Source organism: Sapajus apella, unplaced genomic scaffold (assembly GCF_009761245.1).
Source record: "Sapajus apella isolate SASKATOON/1434 unplaced genomic scaffold, GSC_monkey_1.0 scaffold66, whole genome shotgun sequence".
Lineage (NCBI taxonomy): Eukaryota > Metazoa > Chordata > Mammalia > Primates > Cebidae > Sapajus > Sapajus apella.
This window is the reverse complement of record NW_022437006.1, coordinates 11769583-11785343: the sequence shown is the minus strand read 5'-3', so window position 1 is coordinate 11785343 and position 15761 is coordinate 11769583. Positions and strand designations below refer to the sequence as shown.

General features: G+C 55.8%; 1 protein-coding gene across 3 annotated transcripts in view; it reads left to right on the top strand.

Moving 5' to 3' along the window:
• COL2A1 (collagen type II alpha 1 chain) overlaps positions 1 to 12265 on the top strand; it is a 31467-nt gene extending 19202 nt beyond the window's left edge. For all 3 annotated transcript variants that reach the window (XM_032248432.1, XM_032248431.1, XM_032248433.1), the window contains 28 exons: positions 203 to 301; positions 696 to 749; positions 1152 to 1205; positions 1561 to 1614; positions 1856 to 1909; positions 2143 to 2187; positions 2325 to 2423; positions 2673 to 2780; positions 3124 to 3177; positions 3451 to 3504; positions 3897 to 3950; positions 4309 to 4362; positions 4635 to 4742; positions 5229 to 5282; positions 5728 to 5781; positions 6522 to 6683; positions 6871 to 6978; positions 7149 to 7256; positions 7591 to 7644; positions 7816 to 7923; positions 8102 to 8155; positions 8309 to 8416; positions 8661 to 8714; positions 9162 to 9269; positions 9628 to 9916; positions 10370 to 10557; positions 10901 to 11143; positions 11684 to 12265. In XM_032248432.1, the coding sequence (XP_032104323.1) occupies positions 203 to 301; positions 696 to 749; positions 1152 to 1205; positions 1561 to 1614; positions 1856 to 1909; positions 2143 to 2187; positions 2325 to 2423; positions 2673 to 2780; positions 3124 to 3177; positions 3451 to 3504; positions 3897 to 3950; positions 4309 to 4362; positions 4635 to 4742; positions 5229 to 5282; positions 5728 to 5781; positions 6522 to 6683; positions 6871 to 6978; positions 7149 to 7256; positions 7591 to 7644; positions 7816 to 7923; positions 8102 to 8155; positions 8309 to 8416; positions 8661 to 8714; positions 9162 to 9269; positions 9628 to 9916; positions 10370 to 10557; positions 10901 to 11143; positions 11684 to 11830 (2730 nt within the window). In that variant the 3' untranslated portion in view covers positions 11831 to 12265. The remainder of the gene's footprint in view (positions 1 to 202; positions 302 to 695; positions 750 to 1151; positions 1206 to 1560; positions 1615 to 1855; positions 1910 to 2142; positions 2188 to 2324; positions 2424 to 2672; positions 2781 to 3123; positions 3178 to 3450; positions 3505 to 3896; positions 3951 to 4308; positions 4363 to 4634; positions 4743 to 5228; positions 5283 to 5727; positions 5782 to 6521; positions 6684 to 6870; positions 6979 to 7148; positions 7257 to 7590; positions 7645 to 7815; positions 7924 to 8101; positions 8156 to 8308; positions 8417 to 8660; positions 8715 to 9161; positions 9270 to 9627; positions 9917 to 10369; positions 10558 to 10900; positions 11144 to 11683) is intronic.
• The last annotated feature ends 3496 nt before the right edge of the window (positions 12266 to 15761 follow it).

The window sequence follows — 15761 nt, the reverse complement described above, 5'->3', positions numbered from 1 at the left end:
CGTGCACTCTCTGGGGCAGCTTTCTAAACTCAGCAGCACCTTGTTGCAGATGGGCCTATGGGTGTGGTGTGGTCAGTCCTAGATGCTGAGCATGTGTGGCTGGTGCCTAGTCCTGGGCCTGCCATTTAGGCCCTTAGCAGATGTTGGATGGCTGGAAGTGGTCAGAGTGTCTGTGTTCTGAGGATGGTGTTCTCTCTTTCAGGGGGCTCCTGGTGAAGATGGTCGTCCTGGACCTCCAGGCCCTCAGGGTGCTCGTGGGCAGCCTGGTGTCATGGGTTTCCCTGGCCCCAAAGGTGCCAATGTAAGTAATAATTTACTCTTCCATTTCCTTCCATGTGCTACCTGCCTCCCTGCTCTCTTGGGGGAAGGGCTGGGTCCTGAGTAGGGTTTAGCCAGGGACAGTAATGAGTGGGGCTCCTGTGCCATGGGTGGCAATGGAGGTCTGCATGTGATTTGGGGGAAATCCAGGACTCCAGAGAGCCTTGGGGCCTTGCAGCCATGACGTTGTTTCATGGGGCAGTGCCCAGCAGGCTGGCTGCCATTAAGGCCTCTGAACAGAAGAGAAGCGCTGGTGCTTTGCTTTATCCTTGGCTGTCCATCAGGATGTGGCCCTGAGCCTCAGTCCTTGCGGCCCGCTGTGCGCTCACCCCCTCCCAAACCATCCACCTCATGGTCCTGCATTCTCTTTCCTCCAGGGTGAGCCTGGCAAAGCTGGTGAAAAGGGACTGCCTGGTGCTCCTGGTCTGAGAGTAAGTATCCTTCCCCACTGCCCATGGCTTGGTGTTGGCGGGGCATCCACAGGGAGGACAGGGGAATGGCCTTCCCATGGCGTGCTCCTGGGACCCCTCGGTATTGAGTATTGATCCCTGTGGCTGAGCCCCACACTGGCTGGGCCCTTTGGGTGTCTAGACAGGGAGGCTTCTGGTTGCCCTTGTCAGCAGGCCAGGAAGCTGGGAAGGCTTCCATGCTGTTAACAGCTAAGAAAAGGCAGGACCTGGGAAGGAAGGCTGGGGAAGGTGTGGAAATGGAGTTCAGCTGGGGAATCGTGGAGGTCTGGAAACTCTGCGCCAAAAGTGCCTCTGCCCAGTCCTAGGGGACTGCAAGAGGGCAGAAAAGCATGTCATTGCATTGTATTTTTATCTTCCCTTTAGGGTCTTCCTGGCAAAGATGGTGAGACAGGTGCTGCTGGACCCCCTGGCCCTGCTGTAAGTACCTGCCCAGCCTCCCCAGGTGGCCCTGGGGGCAGGGGCTGGGAGGGGTGGGGGTGGTGGACCACAGGTCCATCCAGTAATGGAGCTGACAGGTGTGGATGTGAGCTGAGCTGGTACACCAGACCCACTCTGAGCTGAGGCAGGCGTCCCAGGAGGCTGTGCGGACCCACTTTGGTGGAGAGGAGTGTGGGTGGCTGATGGGAGTGCAGGGGGGCATACACATATTGTCTGAGCAGTGAAGGAAAATGCTGCCCTGCCCACTCTGCTGACCTCCCCCTGGGCCCCACTAGCTGTGGCTCTCAGGTTCTCTGAAACACTGGCTCAGCTCACCTTTTCTTTTCCTCTGCAGGGACCTGCTGGTGAACGAGGCGAGCAGGGTGCTCCTGGGCCATCTGGGTTCCAGGTAGGTGTCTGGACCAGGCTCCCTGTCCAGTCCTTTGCTATGCCCAGGGCTGTCTGGGGCAGCAGCAGGCACCATGGGAAGGAAGCCCACACCTCTTGCAGGACGCCAGGCACTGAGCCTTCCCTGCACCCCTGGCTCTCACTGCTGCCTCCTTCCTTTGGGTCTGCCCTATGCCATGTCTCCCTGTGGGATGGGGCAGCAAACTCACTCCATGGCTAACACTTGTCACTTCGGCTTCTAGGGACTTCCTGGCCCTCCTGGTCCCCCAGGTGAAGGTGGAAAACCAGGTGACCAGGTGAGTATGGAGCTCTTTGAACCTGCAACCTGTTTAGATGGGAAGGTCTTTTCTGATGCCTAGGAGGCAAGGGCAAGAGAGCACGGGGAGCCCTGTGAGGCCTGGGGATGTCCTGGACCCACAGTCTGAGCTCTGTCCCTCATGGGAGGAGGGATATTCAGCCCTGCCATGGAGGATTGTCCAGGGTCTGGACATGAACTCTTTACTCTCACACATCTTTCTTTGTTCTCCAGGGTGTTCCCGGTGAAGCTGGAGCCCCTGGCCTCGTGGGTCCCAGGGTGAGTGTCCTGTTGGCCACTGCGGGCGGCCTTCTTGGGCCTGTCCTGGGCCCTACCCCTCCCCACCTCCCTGCTTTCTCCCTAGGCCTTCTCCCCCACTGCTCGTGGTTGATGGCTTTTTGGTGTCTCTGCCACAGGGTGAACGAGGTTTCCCAGGGGAACGTGGCTCTCCCGGTGCCCAGGGCCTCCAGGGTCCCCGTGGCCTCCCTGGCACTCCTGGCACTGATGGTCCCAAAGTAAGTGAGGCTGTGTCCTGTGGGGGCCTTCTGGGAAGCCTGGGAGGCCCACTGAGTGGGGAGAAGAAGGGGAACAGGCTCAGGAGGAATGAAGAATAGAAGTGGGGGTGGAAGGAGGAGCTGGAAAGGAGGTCTGCACAGGAGGAAGGGAAGGAAGAGGGGTTTGGGGCTCTGGTTACCCAGGTTCCATGAACAGGGGCTCGGGGGAGGTGCTGCCTGCTACAGACTCCCTCTTACCTCCCTCCCCAGGGTGCATCTGGCCCAGCAGGCCCCCCCGGGGCTCAGGGCCCTCCAGGTCTTCAGGGAATGCCCGGTGAGAGGGGCGCAGCTGGTATTGCTGGGCCCAAGGGTGACAGGGTAAGTGCCAGGGTTTCGGCCTCTCACCAAAGCTGTGACTTTGCCACACTCCTGCCCCTTGTGTTCCCTTCCACTCCCTCATGGCACCTGGTGATGAGGGTCCCAGTTAGCCCTGCTTGAGGAGCTTGAAGACTCCTTTCCAAAGCTCCCTGCCTTTTAGTGACATCCTCTCCCTGTGTCCCTTCATCTCACCCCTGCCCCTCCTTACCGACCCTGAGACCACAGCAAATCCCTCTTGGGCAGGGCCTGAGCTCTGCCTAGAGTCCCAGCCTGGGTGGGACTGAGCCAGCCGTGGGGGTCCTGGGGTGCCCTGCTGAGGCGGATGGTTTTTCTCTTCCCCCAGGGTGATGTTGGTGAGAAAGGCCCCGAGGGAGCCCCTGGAAAGGATGGTGGGCGAGTAAGTGAATGCGGCTTCCGGGCTGTTGGGGATTGGGATCCTAGCCCTGCACCCAGGAGATGGGGCAGGGGCTGGGAAGTCTGCTAGTGGGGTCCCTGGTTGTGTCTCTGTGGGGCTGGGCAACTGCAGGGACTTCTCTGTCAAGCTGGGACTAGAGGGTGAGTGAGAGCTCTGGTGGCTGTGGGAGGGCGCACCAAGGTCTGCTGGGTGTGGGGGCCCCACCTGCTCGGCCAGCTCAGCCTGCCTCCCTCACTTCTACCTGCTCTCCCACAGGGTCTGACAGGTCCCATTGGCCCCCCTGGCCCGGCTGGTGCTAACGGTGAGAAGGTGAGCTCCTTTCCTCTCCCTGCCTTGCCTCCCTGCCATGCTTCCTTCTTATCTCCTGCCAAAGGCTGTTCTGTCTTGCCTTACTCACCACTGTCACCCTCCTGCCCGCCAGGGCTGTGAGGAGTGAAGTGGGGATCCTCTCAGAAGTGAAGCCACTGGCTGTGTGCCCTGTCATTGGGGCAGCAGCTGGCCTGGGGGTAAAAGCGCATTTAGCAGAGGCCCTCAAGAGGGTGCGGGTGTGGGTTGCATAGTAACGCAGGCTGTGCCAGCACGTGTAGGGGGGACCCAGAGCCCCCTTCCCACCAGCAGGGCTCCCCGAATGCACTGTGCCCTCTTCCATTTTGACTCCCCATCTTCTCACCCCTGGCTCCTCTCCCTCTCCTGGCCCTTAGGGAGAAGTTGGACCTCCTGGTCCTGCAGGAAGTGCTGGTGCTCGTGGCGCTCCGGTGAGTGTCTGCCCCTCTCGGCCTCGCTCTGCCCGAGGTTCCTGGGAGCCAGCACAGGCCCTCCTGCTGCCCTGTGGCCTTGTGTGCTGCCAGGCACTGGGTCCCTCCCTGCCTGCTGGGTCTAGGGTGGAAGGAGAGATGGAAAGGGAAGGGGGAAGGCACATCACCCCTGTGGTGTGCTCAGGGTGAGGGGTTTTGGGTTAACAGAGCCTCTGCCTGCATTCAGGACTAAGGCTGCTTTCAGTTGCCCATCTCTGGGGAACAGGAGGCTGAGCAGGGCCCAGGTGGCTCTCAGAAAGGAACAGAAGCAGGTCACGCAGCAGGGCCTGACCTCTCACCATGCCCCCTTCTCTCACAGGGTGAACGTGGAGAGACTGGCCCCCCTGGGCCAGCAGGATTTGCTGGGCCTCCTGTGAGTATCTCTGTCTATTCTCCTGGCTGCCTCCACTCAGGCCGCCTCCACTCAGGCCACCTCCACATCCAGCACCCTCGGGCATCAGAGCTAGTCGGGGAGGGAAATGGACGCTCCTCTCCTCTCCTTTCCCACCTCCATACTAATGGAATCATCGTGTCCAGGCCAGGGTGGACACACATGCACATACTCACAGAGTCTCCTGCTCTTCTGGAAGAGCTCCGGGGCTTTGGCCTGCCCCTCACTTGCCCACCTCTTCCCTCCCATTACAGGGTGCTGATGGCCAGCCTGGGGCCAAGGGTGAGCAAGGAGAGGCTGGCCAGAAAGGTGACGCTGGTGCCCCTGGTCCTCAGGGCCCCTCTGGAGCGCCTGGGCCTCAGGTAACATAGTGCTCCCCCAAGAATTGTTTCCTTAAGGAAGGGCTCCTGGGCCCCAGCAGGCTGTGCAGGCAGAGGATGGTTCTCAGGCCTGGGGACACTTCCGTGTCTGTGGAAGGAGCTTCCATGGTCCCCATGTGGCATGTGGGCTGTATGGTGGGGTGCAGGGACTGACAGAGGACAGGCTGACCACAGACATCCAGAACCAAGCTGCTGGTCTCCTGGGGACGAGGGGGCAGTGGCAGGAAAAGCTTCCTGGGAGGCCAGACCCCAGACCCGATACCTGACGGTTCTGCAGATGCCTGATCGGCTTCTCCTAGAATACAGGTCTGCGGTGGAGGGGCCAGGCCTGCCTGGGGCAGCTCTTCAGTCTGGGTTTTTAGTGCCAAGAAAGCTGCATCTTTGAAAACCTGGGGGGTCCATTGTCAGAAGAAGCCCACCGACTTCCCTGGGCCACTGGGCCTCACTGTCTCCCTCTTACCCTCCCAGGGTCCTACTGGAGTGACTGGTCCTAAAGGAGCCCGAGGTGCCCAAGGCCCCCCGGTGAGTGAGGCCTCTCACACCCCACCCTGCACCTCAAACAGAGGGCCCGGCCCCAGAGGCTCCCATGGAGGGGGGTGTTCTGGGATGCCCCTCTTCTTTTCCCAGTCCTGCTTAAGGGGCCCCCAGCCTAAGCCCTCCCATAGCCAGATGGGAGAGAGGGCGCTTGGGGGCTGGGTGTACAGTGGTCCCTGATTCCCCAGCCCAAGGCTCGGTCCCTTGCCCAGCTCCCTGAAGTGCTGACTTCGGGAGCCGGAGGTAGGGGAACAGCTTGTTCCCGCTTCTATGGCCAGACCCCAGGGCCCTTTCTCCCTCCCTGGCTCCCCCTTGCTGCTTTGCAGCCCTTGCCCTTTCCACACCAAGCTCTGAGATGCCCCTACTCGGCCCATTTGAATCTCAAACCTCCTGAAGGCTTGAGGTTCTCAGGGGCTCTCCTATCCCCACGCAGGGAGCCACCGGATTCCCTGGAGCTGCTGGCCGCGTTGGACCCCCAGGCTCCAATGTAAGTGATTCTCCTGGCATGAGAGGCACAGGCAGGCACGGATAACCTGGCTCAGCACCGGACAGGGTCTGGAGAGCTCCAGGCCGACCTCCACTCCTCTGAGTCCATTCCGCTCCCGGGAGGAACAGCTAACTGATTATGGGGACTTATCCCCTGAGGGTAGCTGGGGGCAGGGTTGTGGCCCTGCTGTTGGCCATGGGTGGCTGCTCTGCTGGCTTGGTGGGCAGGACAGGGCTGCCACGATTACTTTCATCCTGGGCAGACGTTTCTTGAGCATGTTCTGTGCGCCTGGCTATGTGCTTTAAAGAAAGTCCTCATGTCCTGGGTCACTCTCAGGGAGTTTGCATGGAGGGAGTGGAGGTGATGAAGTCACTGGGTTCACCAGCACCTTGGGCAGTGGGAGCGAGTGCTGGGGGCAAGCAGAAGGCTCAGGGGTCAGAGGGGCAGAGCTGGAGCGGCTCCTGAGGAAGGGAGATTGAGGACGAAGGGAGGAGGGAGGAGGGATTCCAAATAGATGGGAGAAAGAAAAGCAGCAGGGGCTGGCGAAGCTGGGGCTGGCTGCCCAGGGCTGTTAGAAGGCTAAGGAGGTAGACTGGGGTGGGGGGATAAGCTGCCCTTAGTGTGGGGATGTAGAGAAGCCCCCACATGGGAAACTGCTGTCATGGAGGCCGCAGTAGCTTTGACAGCCTGAATGAGGAAGGGTGAGATGAGTCCTCACTTCCTGCATTTTCTCCTTCTAGGGCAACCCTGGACCCCCTGGTCCCCCTGGTCCTTCTGGAAAAGATGGTCCCAAAGGTGCTCGAGGAGACAGCGGTCCCCCTGGCCGAGCTGGTGAGCCCGGCCTCCAAGGTCCTGCTGGACCCCCTGGCGAGAAGGGAGAGCCTGGAGATGACGGCCCCTCTGTAAGTCCTTCACCAGGCCCATGCTGAGGCCCCTGGGAGCAGGGTTGTGAGTGGCTTCAGAGCACGGGGCAGGACAGATCGGGGCCTTGGGGATACCAGGGACCGGGGCTGCACAGAGTGAGCGGTGCTGAGAGGGTGGGAAGAGGCCGGGCCGCTATCAGTTCTCACCTCCTGTCTCTCCTCTCAGGGTGCCGATGGTCCACCAGGTCCCCAGGGTCTGGCTGGTCAGAGAGGCATCGTTGGTCTGCCTGGGCAGCGTGGTGAGAGAGGGTTCCCCGGCTTGCCTGGCCCATCGGTGAGTGTGAGGTGTCCCTCCCTCCAGCTGAGCTGGGCCCTGCCTGCCAAGGCTTCTACCGCCCTTAGCACCCTCAGGACTGTCCCGTCTGCCCTCTCCCTAAGGGTCAGTGGGCCCTGGGCAGGGGCGCTTGTCATGCACACTCATTGTCCTTGTCTCTGTCTCTGCAGGGTGAGCCTGGCAAGCAGGGTGCTCCTGGAGCATCTGGAGACAGAGGTCCTCCTGGCCCTGTGGGTCCTCCTGGCCTGACCGGTCCTGCAGGTGAACCTGGACGAGAGGTAAGCAGTGGGACCCCCTGGGGTGTCTCTGACCAGGGAGAGGGGCCCTGTGAGTCTCTGTGCTGGGCCAGCCAGGGCAAGTCCCAGGCGGGGCCTTGGAGAAGGGGGTGCTGACAGGCCCAGAGCCTAGGCGCAGGGGAAGTTTATGCGGGAGAGACCAAGAGCTGGGAAGGAGGAGGGAAACTCAGTGAGGAAGCTTTGGCTCCAAAGTGTGAGTTGGGCAGAAGAGAAGAGGCCTGAACTTCTGACACGGTCGGGGGCGGGGCGCTGGGGGAGCAGAGGGGGACACGGCCAGGAAGCAGCTGTAAATGCATTCCTGTTTTCCTTTGTCCAGGGAAGCCCCGGCGCTGATGGTCCCCCTGGCAGAGATGGCGCAGCTGGAGTCAAGGTGAGTGCCTGGGGTCTGTGTGTGCAGTGGGATGGAGAGGACATGCCTTGAGCCCGACAGGTCAGCCAGGGATGGCAGGTTGGAACCAGTGTCGTCTCAGTCTGGAAGGACCTTTTGTTCCTGACTCTTCTGGAATATTCTTCTCTGAGCCTGAGACCTCTCTCTTGACAGGGCGATCGTGGTGAGGCTGGTGCCGTGGGAGCTCCTGGAGCCCCTGGGCCCCCTGGCTCTCCTGGCCCCGCTGGTCCAACTGGCAAGCAGGGAGACAGAGGAGAAGCTGTGAGTATCCTGAATTCAGTAAAAGCCGCCTTTCCCTGCGCGGTGAGGCTGAGGCAGTCTGGGTTCTCGGTCTCTGGGCCATGGAGTGGTGGCCTCAGTGCCCAGCTGGGGGCAGATGCAGAGGAGGCCCCCCTCTCATCCTGGCTTTTCTCTGACGCTGCTCTCACTCTCTCCTCAGGGTGCACAAGGCCCCATGGGACCCTCAGGACCAGCTGGAGCCCGGGGAATCCCGGTGAGTATCCAAGTGTCCTGCACTGAGTCCCCACTAGGGGCAGGCCTGGAGGGCAGCCAAGACCCTGTGGTTCCAGGGACCCCTCGGCTTGGGTGGGACAGGATGGGACTGCTGGCCCTGACCTGACTCAATCTGTGTCTGCCTTGTTCCCAGGGCCCTCAAGGCCCCCGTGGCGACAAAGGAGAGGCTGGAGAGCCTGGCGAGAGAGGCCTGAAGGGACACCGTGGCTTCACTGGTCTGCAGGGTCTGCCCGGCCCACCTGTGAGTGTCACTGCCTGTGTGGGGCTTCCCAAGGCCTCCTGCCACTCAGAGCCCACTTGAGCTCCCCATGCTGCCTGGACAGCTTGAGTTCACCCTAAGCAGTTTCCAGGACTTCCTTAGGGCTCGGGGCAGGAGAAAGTGGAAAGGGAAGGGGGCTGGGACATAAAGCCGCTCCCCCAACTCCCAGGATATAGATCGATATGTCTGTGCTGACCACGGACCTTTGCCTCTTCCTTCTACGCAGGGTCCTTCTGGAGACCAAGGTGCTTCTGGTCCTGCTGGTCCTTCTGGCCCTAGAGTAAGTGACATGGAGTTGGGAGATGGAGGGAGCCCTTCAGAGGGTGCAGGCCTGGTGTTCCCATGGTGAGGGAAATGCTGTTGCTTCTGGGGACGCCTTGGGCTTAGGGGTCCTCACTCAGCAGTAGGGGCAGGACTGGCTCATGTGACTATGGCCAGAAAATCACCTGAGGCCACAGTAGCCGTAAGACAAACATGGCAGCTGTGGCTGTCAGACACACCCCTGGTAACAGCATTTTACAAAGAGGAGCCGAGGAGGCTAGGGAGCCATGGAGCTATCCTGCTGGTTCTTGCCAGATAGAGACCAGCTCAGGGTTCCCTAACTGAGCATGTGAGGAATTGGGGGTGGAGTGGCTGGTGCTATCAGGACCGTCACCTACCCAGCCCCAGTGACTTCCAGCCTTCCCTGTGGTGACCACTCTTTCCTCACGACTTCTCTCTCTTGCAGGGTCCTCCTGGCCCTGTTGGTCCCTCTGGCAAAGATGGTGCTAATGGAATCCCTGGCCCCATTGGGCCTCCTGGTCCCCGTGGACGATCAGGCGAAACCGGCCCTGCTGTAAGTGTCCTGACTCCTTTCCTGCTGTCTAGGTGTCCCCAGCATCTGGGAGGCTTGAGCTCTTTGTTGCTCAGGGCCTCTTTTAAGGCATCAGCCTGCAGCCAACAGTGATGGCATCCTTTATCCTGAGGTCTCCTCAGAGGTTCACAGGGCTCATGATCAGTGCTGGGAAACTGAAGGGAGGGGCTAAAGAAGAAATAGGCATGGTGCTGTGGTTTCCTTCATCTTGGGCTGCTACACCTCTGCCTCACCCATGGGGCTGGGAAGAGGGACACTCTAGTACATTCTAGCAAATGGGGATGGACATGGAGGGGCACTTTCCCACAATCCTGGCTGATCTCTCTGTTTCCTGTTGCAGGGCCCTCCTGGAAATCCTGGACCCCCTGGTCCTCCAGGTCCCCCTGGCCCTGGCATCGACATGTCTGCCTTTGCTGGCCTTGGCCAGAGAGAGAAGGGCCCCGACCCCCTGCAGTACATGCGGGCCGACCAGGCAGCTGGTGGCCTGAGACAGCATGACGCTGAGGTGGATGCCACCCTCAAGTCCCTCAACAACCAGATCGAGAGCATCCGCAGCCCCGAGGGCTCCCGCAAGAATCCTGCCCGCACCTGCCGAGACCTGAAACTCTGCCACCCTGAGTGGAAGAGCGGTAAGCTTGGAGGACAGGATCCCCTGCCTCAGGGAGCAGGGAGTCAGCCCATTAGGCATAGCAGCAAGGGAGGAGACGCCCCCTAGTACGGGGCAGAGCTGGGCCTAGAAGGTTCTGCCAGAGGGTTGCTCTCCCATTTCACAGCAGAGAAGCTGTGGCCTTGGCACCTGTCTTGCCATGGCTACCTGGCTGAGGTGACCTCAGTGTGGACTCCACCCACCAGCTGGGTGCTGCTCCTGCCCTCTTGGTTTGTGTTCTTCCTTAGGGCAGGACTTCACTCACGCAGATCTCCCTGCCCCTGCATCCTCCCAGGTCTCCTCCTTTCAGGCCACATGTGAACCTCATCCCTTGTCCCTGTAGGCCTTTCTGTCTCTTTCAGACAGGGCTGGCCCTCCCAAGCCTTTGTGTCTGTGCCTGTCTGAGCCCCATGGGTGCTGCCTCTTCCCCCTGCAGGAGACTACTGGATTGACCCCAACCAGGGCTGCACCTTGGATGCCATGAAGGTTTTCTGCAACATGGAGACTGGCGAGACCTGTGTCTACCCCAACCCAGCCAATATTCCCAAAAAGAACTGGTGGAGCAGCAAGAGCAAGGAGAAGAAACACATCTGGTTTGGAGAAACCATCAACGGTGGCTTCCACGTGAGTACCTGGGTGCCCTCGGTGATGAGACAGAGATGGCTTCTCAAACTCTTTCTTTTTTTCTCCCTGGGAGCTTTTAGCACCTTCCCCACATTTTCCTCCAGTTTTCTGTTGGGCTTGAGAGGAGGGAAAGAGGAGGAAGAGTATTTTTTTTCCTGTGTGGAGGTGGGAAAGAGGTTCTCCAAGCTTACTCCACCCCTGGAAGCAAAAATGTTCAAGTAGCTCCCTGATGTCCCAGTACCCTTGAGCTCCTTGAACCCTGAACTCTTGGCAGCCCCCACAGCCCCAGGTCCCACTGAATGCAGGCTCCCAGGCCTCACACTGCCACCCTCTGTCCCAACAGTTCAGCTATGGAGATGACAACCTGGCTCCCAACACTGCCAACGTCCAGATGACCTTCCTACGCCTACTGTCCACGGAGGGCTCCCAGAACATCACCTACCACTGCAAGAACAGCATTGCCTACCTGGATGAAGCAGCTGGCAACCTCAAGAAGGCCCTGCTCATCCAGGGCTCCAACGACGTGGAGATTCGGGCAGAGGGCAATAGCAGGTTCACGTACACTGCCCTGAAGGATGGCTGCACGGTGAGTGGGCTGGCTGGGGCTGCCAGAGAGAAGAGCTGCCTGTGCCCGGGCTGCCTGGAGCAGGGCTGAGGGTTGGCCTACAGCAACTGTCAGTCTAAAAGTGACAGGATCATCAGAGGCATGAGTTTGAGGGGTCATGCAGAGAAGATAAGCTGAGTGACAGGTGAGGGAGAGGCACATATCATTCCATCTTCTCCATTCCCCTGGCTCAGGGGACTAAAACCCTACATGGTACCCAGTGACTGCTGTAGAAGTGTTCTCGCAATGTGTACACAGTGAATAAGCAGTCACAGTTTGGGAGCTCACTCTAGGGAGTGGGAAGGAGGTGAAAGGCTGGGTGGAGGAGGGCCCTGCTGCTAAGGATACATTTTGAAGTAGAGATGCCTTTGGCAAGCCAAGAAGAGGTCTCAGGAGCCCCCTCAGTGTGGTTCAACCCTGTGGGCACTGATACCCATCAGTTTGTGCAGTTTTGGGCTCCTGGGCAGCTGGAACTGGGTAGCAAGGTGTCTACTAAACAGGGCCTCCTCCTTTTCTCCCTAGAAACACACCGGTAAGTGGGGCAAGACTGTCATCGAGTACCGGTCACAGAAGACCTCACGCCTCCCCATCATTGACATTGCACCCATGGACATAGGAGGGCCTGAGCAGGAATTCGGTGTGGACATAGGGCCAGTCTGCTTCTTGTAAAAACCCAAACCCAGAAACAACACAATCCATTGCAAACCCAAAGGACCCAAGTACTTTCCAATCCCAGTCACTCTAGGACTCTGCACTGAATGGCTGACCTGACCTGATGTCCATTCATCCCACCCTCTCACAGTTCGGACTTTTCTCCCCTCTCTAAGAGACCTGAACTGGGCAGACTGCAAAATACAATCTCGGTGTTCTATTTATTTATTGTCTTCCTGTAAGACCTTCGGGTCAAGGCAGAGGCAGGAAACTAACTGGTGTGAGTCAAACGCTCCCTGAGTGACTGCCCCCAGCCCAGGCCAGAAGGCCCCCCTTCAGGTGCCGGGCGCAGGAACTGTGTGTGTCCTACACAATGGTGCTATTCTGTGTCAAACACCTCTGTATTTTTTAAAACATCAATTGATATTAAAATGAAAAGATTGTTGGAAAGTACCTATTGACTTGTGGTTTGTTCTTCAGTTTGTTTTTCGTTAGTCCTCCATTCTGTAGGCATGCCCAAACAGCAGTCCTGAGGACTTCTTCTGTTGATTTTTCAACCTGGAGTAAGGACGCTGAAGCCACACTGCCAGGATTAGCAACCTCATACAAACACAAGTTTGCCTCTCTGGTTAACCTTGGCACTATATGAAACCCACTGGTGAACAGGACCAGAGACCAACATTTGGGAAGGGAGGTATGCCAGAGGAGTGGCATTACTCTTGAAGGTAAACACTGAACACAGCTCTATGGCACATTAGTGGAAGAGGTGACGCCCTGCCAGCCTAGGGTCTAAGACCACACGTGGGCTGCATCCTGCTGGATGGGAGAGGTGGGAGATACAACCTTGAGAAAAGGGAGGAGATAGGGGAGTGAACCCTACAGGGGCCCGTGGTTAAGTGCACACAATCACTCTGAGTGATCTGCTTGTGTCCCTCTACAAGACTTTTAGTTTCAGGTCAAGGAGAGGTGGAAGTGTGACCTGCCCCACCCGTACTCCTCTTTCCTGCCCCTACTCCTTGGGCCCCCATTCTTCACTCCCTGGGCCTGCACTTAAAGTTTCCACGGACTCTAAACATCAGGCTTAAGAATGGACTGCTTCCCATTTCTTCCTACTCTCGGGTGTCCCCTCCCTTTCAATGACTTGGACAGGTGGCCACAATGAGCATGCTGTCCCCTTCTCTAGTTGCGGGCCATGGTGATGGGAATATGTGAAGTGAGCAGGAGACTCTAAACCAATCAGAGTTGAGGGCAGTAGTATTTTGTGAAGTAAATTTCCAGATATTTGGCACAGCTGATAAACCAGAGAGCTACCCCTTTCTCTGTCCCCTTCTCCCATCCCTGCTCCTGCTTCCTCCAGGTTAAGGTTGACAGCTTTTCTATTAAATAATAAAAATAAATAAAACACTTTTGTTGGATTTTTTGTATATATTAATACTCAATTTCTGATATAAATTATCACCAGATAATTATAATAATATATTGCTATATATTATTATATAATACATAAAATATATACCCAGGTTTATATATGTATACGTGTGTGTGTATATATATATACACACATATACACCTATAATAATAGGTACTGCCCCACCAGAACTAGTCCATGACAAAGGAGTAAAATGAAAACATGATCACTGAAAACACATAATTAGAACAGCCATCTCATAATTTCAAATAAATAACACTTCCACCTACCAAGAGCACTAATTAGGGTCAGAGGAGAGCAGGTGGTATATATGGGTTCCCAGCTGGAGCTATAGAGAGTTGAGCTCTGTTCCAACCTGTAAGTCAAACTCAAGAGCCTACTTACTCTTAATGAAGTCATTCAGTAGATTGTGACCATCAGCCTAGACTTCTGCAAGAGCAGTCACAGGATCAAGGTAATTTTTCAGTTCACCTGCTTCTTGAGTGCCTAGTAAAACCTAGAAATAATAGCAGCTGCTCCCTAGGTCACTGCAACATGAAGCAACAGGAAGAGCCCAGGGCAATGCACGGAAAGCTCTGCCTCTGCCTGCACTAGGGTCAGATGGAAACCGCCACCCTGGCTGGCAGGGCTGTGCTCCCTGTGCTGCTTCCTTGTCTTCCCCTGGCCCAGAGGGGAAGGTGAGAATAACCAGGATTGTTACTAACTTCTGTGATTCCTGATGCCCCCAGAAAGGCAGATAGTCTCTCTGGTCAGAATATCCTGCTGGATAAATTCCTGACCCCAGCAGTACTGAGTGGACAGACCCGGCTTGCTGATTGCAAGGGGCTGGGCCAGGCTTTCCCTCTCTTGAGCCTCCTCATCTCTGTGGAAGTGTCTGGCATCAAAGGCTTCGGACTAGGAGTCAGCAGTCCCAGCTCCAGCTAAGATTTACTCCCAAGTCCCCTGTGCACATCACAGAACTTCTGAAATGGGTCCCCTTTTAAACAATTGAAAGAACACAGAATCTTAAAGGACTGCTAACCAGGTAATAAAGAATTTTACTTATCAAGGCAAAGAATAAGGATTATTTTGCCCAGAGAAAATAGCTGGGACCCTATTGATTCATGCAGTGCTTTAACCAAATAGGCTGATTCTTTTAGTAACTTCTTTCACACTTTGGGCTAGAATATCTGCGAGTTGACCCAGAGATCGTGGAGGCCCTGCATTGAGGTAACTAGGGTTGCAGAATAGTTGGTGGAGGTAAACTGTGGCCTCTTTAAGGTCTGGTGAGCATAAAAGGTTTGTGATGGTGTTTTAAACTCTAGCTATGACTCTTGACAAAATTCATTAGAAATTGCAATCCTGTGCTCAATAAATACTTTCTGGAATGAGTAAATACATGAATGGAGATTTCTGTTTGCAGCAGCTCTTCAGCCAGGTGATCTGGTCTAAGTAGTTTGAGGTAAGAAAGAGGTCATAGTATAGGCCAAGCCAGAAGCTACAAAGAGATAGTTAGCAAGGCCTCTCTCTAAAAGACACACTCTGCAAACTTCAATCCATTGGGAACACAATGGTGATGACAATGACATTAAAGCCAGCCACTTTCTTTCTAGTCAGGGTTGCTGAGAGAATATTCCAGGCATTTGTTCAGGAATTGACAGACACTACAATAAAGCTATGCAGAACACCCCAAAGTGCAGTTTGGGATGCTAATAATGTAAACAGATACAGGAACTGATAGTATTATAACATCACATTTATTGCTATATGTTTTAAAAATGTGAGCGCTCTCATTCCAATTATCATAGCTGGGTTTTGAGATAGTATCAAAAGCAAGAAATGTTACTAAGGCACATGGTCATAAAAAATGTTTCAAAACTGAAGTACCAGCGTATCTTTTTCAAAATTCCATGAAAAATATGCTACATAGGCTATTTGGAAAATAAGAAAACCAAAAAGAAAATGTAGCAATGTAAACAATGAACATCTTCATATGTTGAGGGCATGTTCTGATTAGGGAAACATTCTCAAAAATGGTGCACATTTGCTTCCGTGCAAGTGATGATGGCCCATCATCAATCCACGTCAGTCATCACTGTCACGTACATGTAATACTACATGATCCACAGCAACACCAAAACTGTTATCAGCCCTCAGCTTCTGGTTTCCTCCATCATGGTTGAAGTCAGCCAAACATGAAATTTAGCCTTAGTTTGAAGATTCAGACTATAAAGATCATTAAGCAAACATTGAAAACCAAGCTATGGGAATGGAGACAAAAACTAATATACAACCCAGCCACCACCTGTTGTAGGATTTCCTGAGGTCCCAGTGCTATGGGAAGAGCTGACTTCTGAGACCTGACTACTCAACCTTCTTAACTAGATTTTCTGCCATCCTGGGGCTGTAGCCTAACGTTTGGGGGCACAGCAGGTGAAGATAACCCAAGAAATCTTACCACCTCAAACCAGGATGTCTTATTCAAGACTAAATTCCAACCTCCAGGGGGCACTGAGTGCTCTGTCCTGGAACGGAACAGGG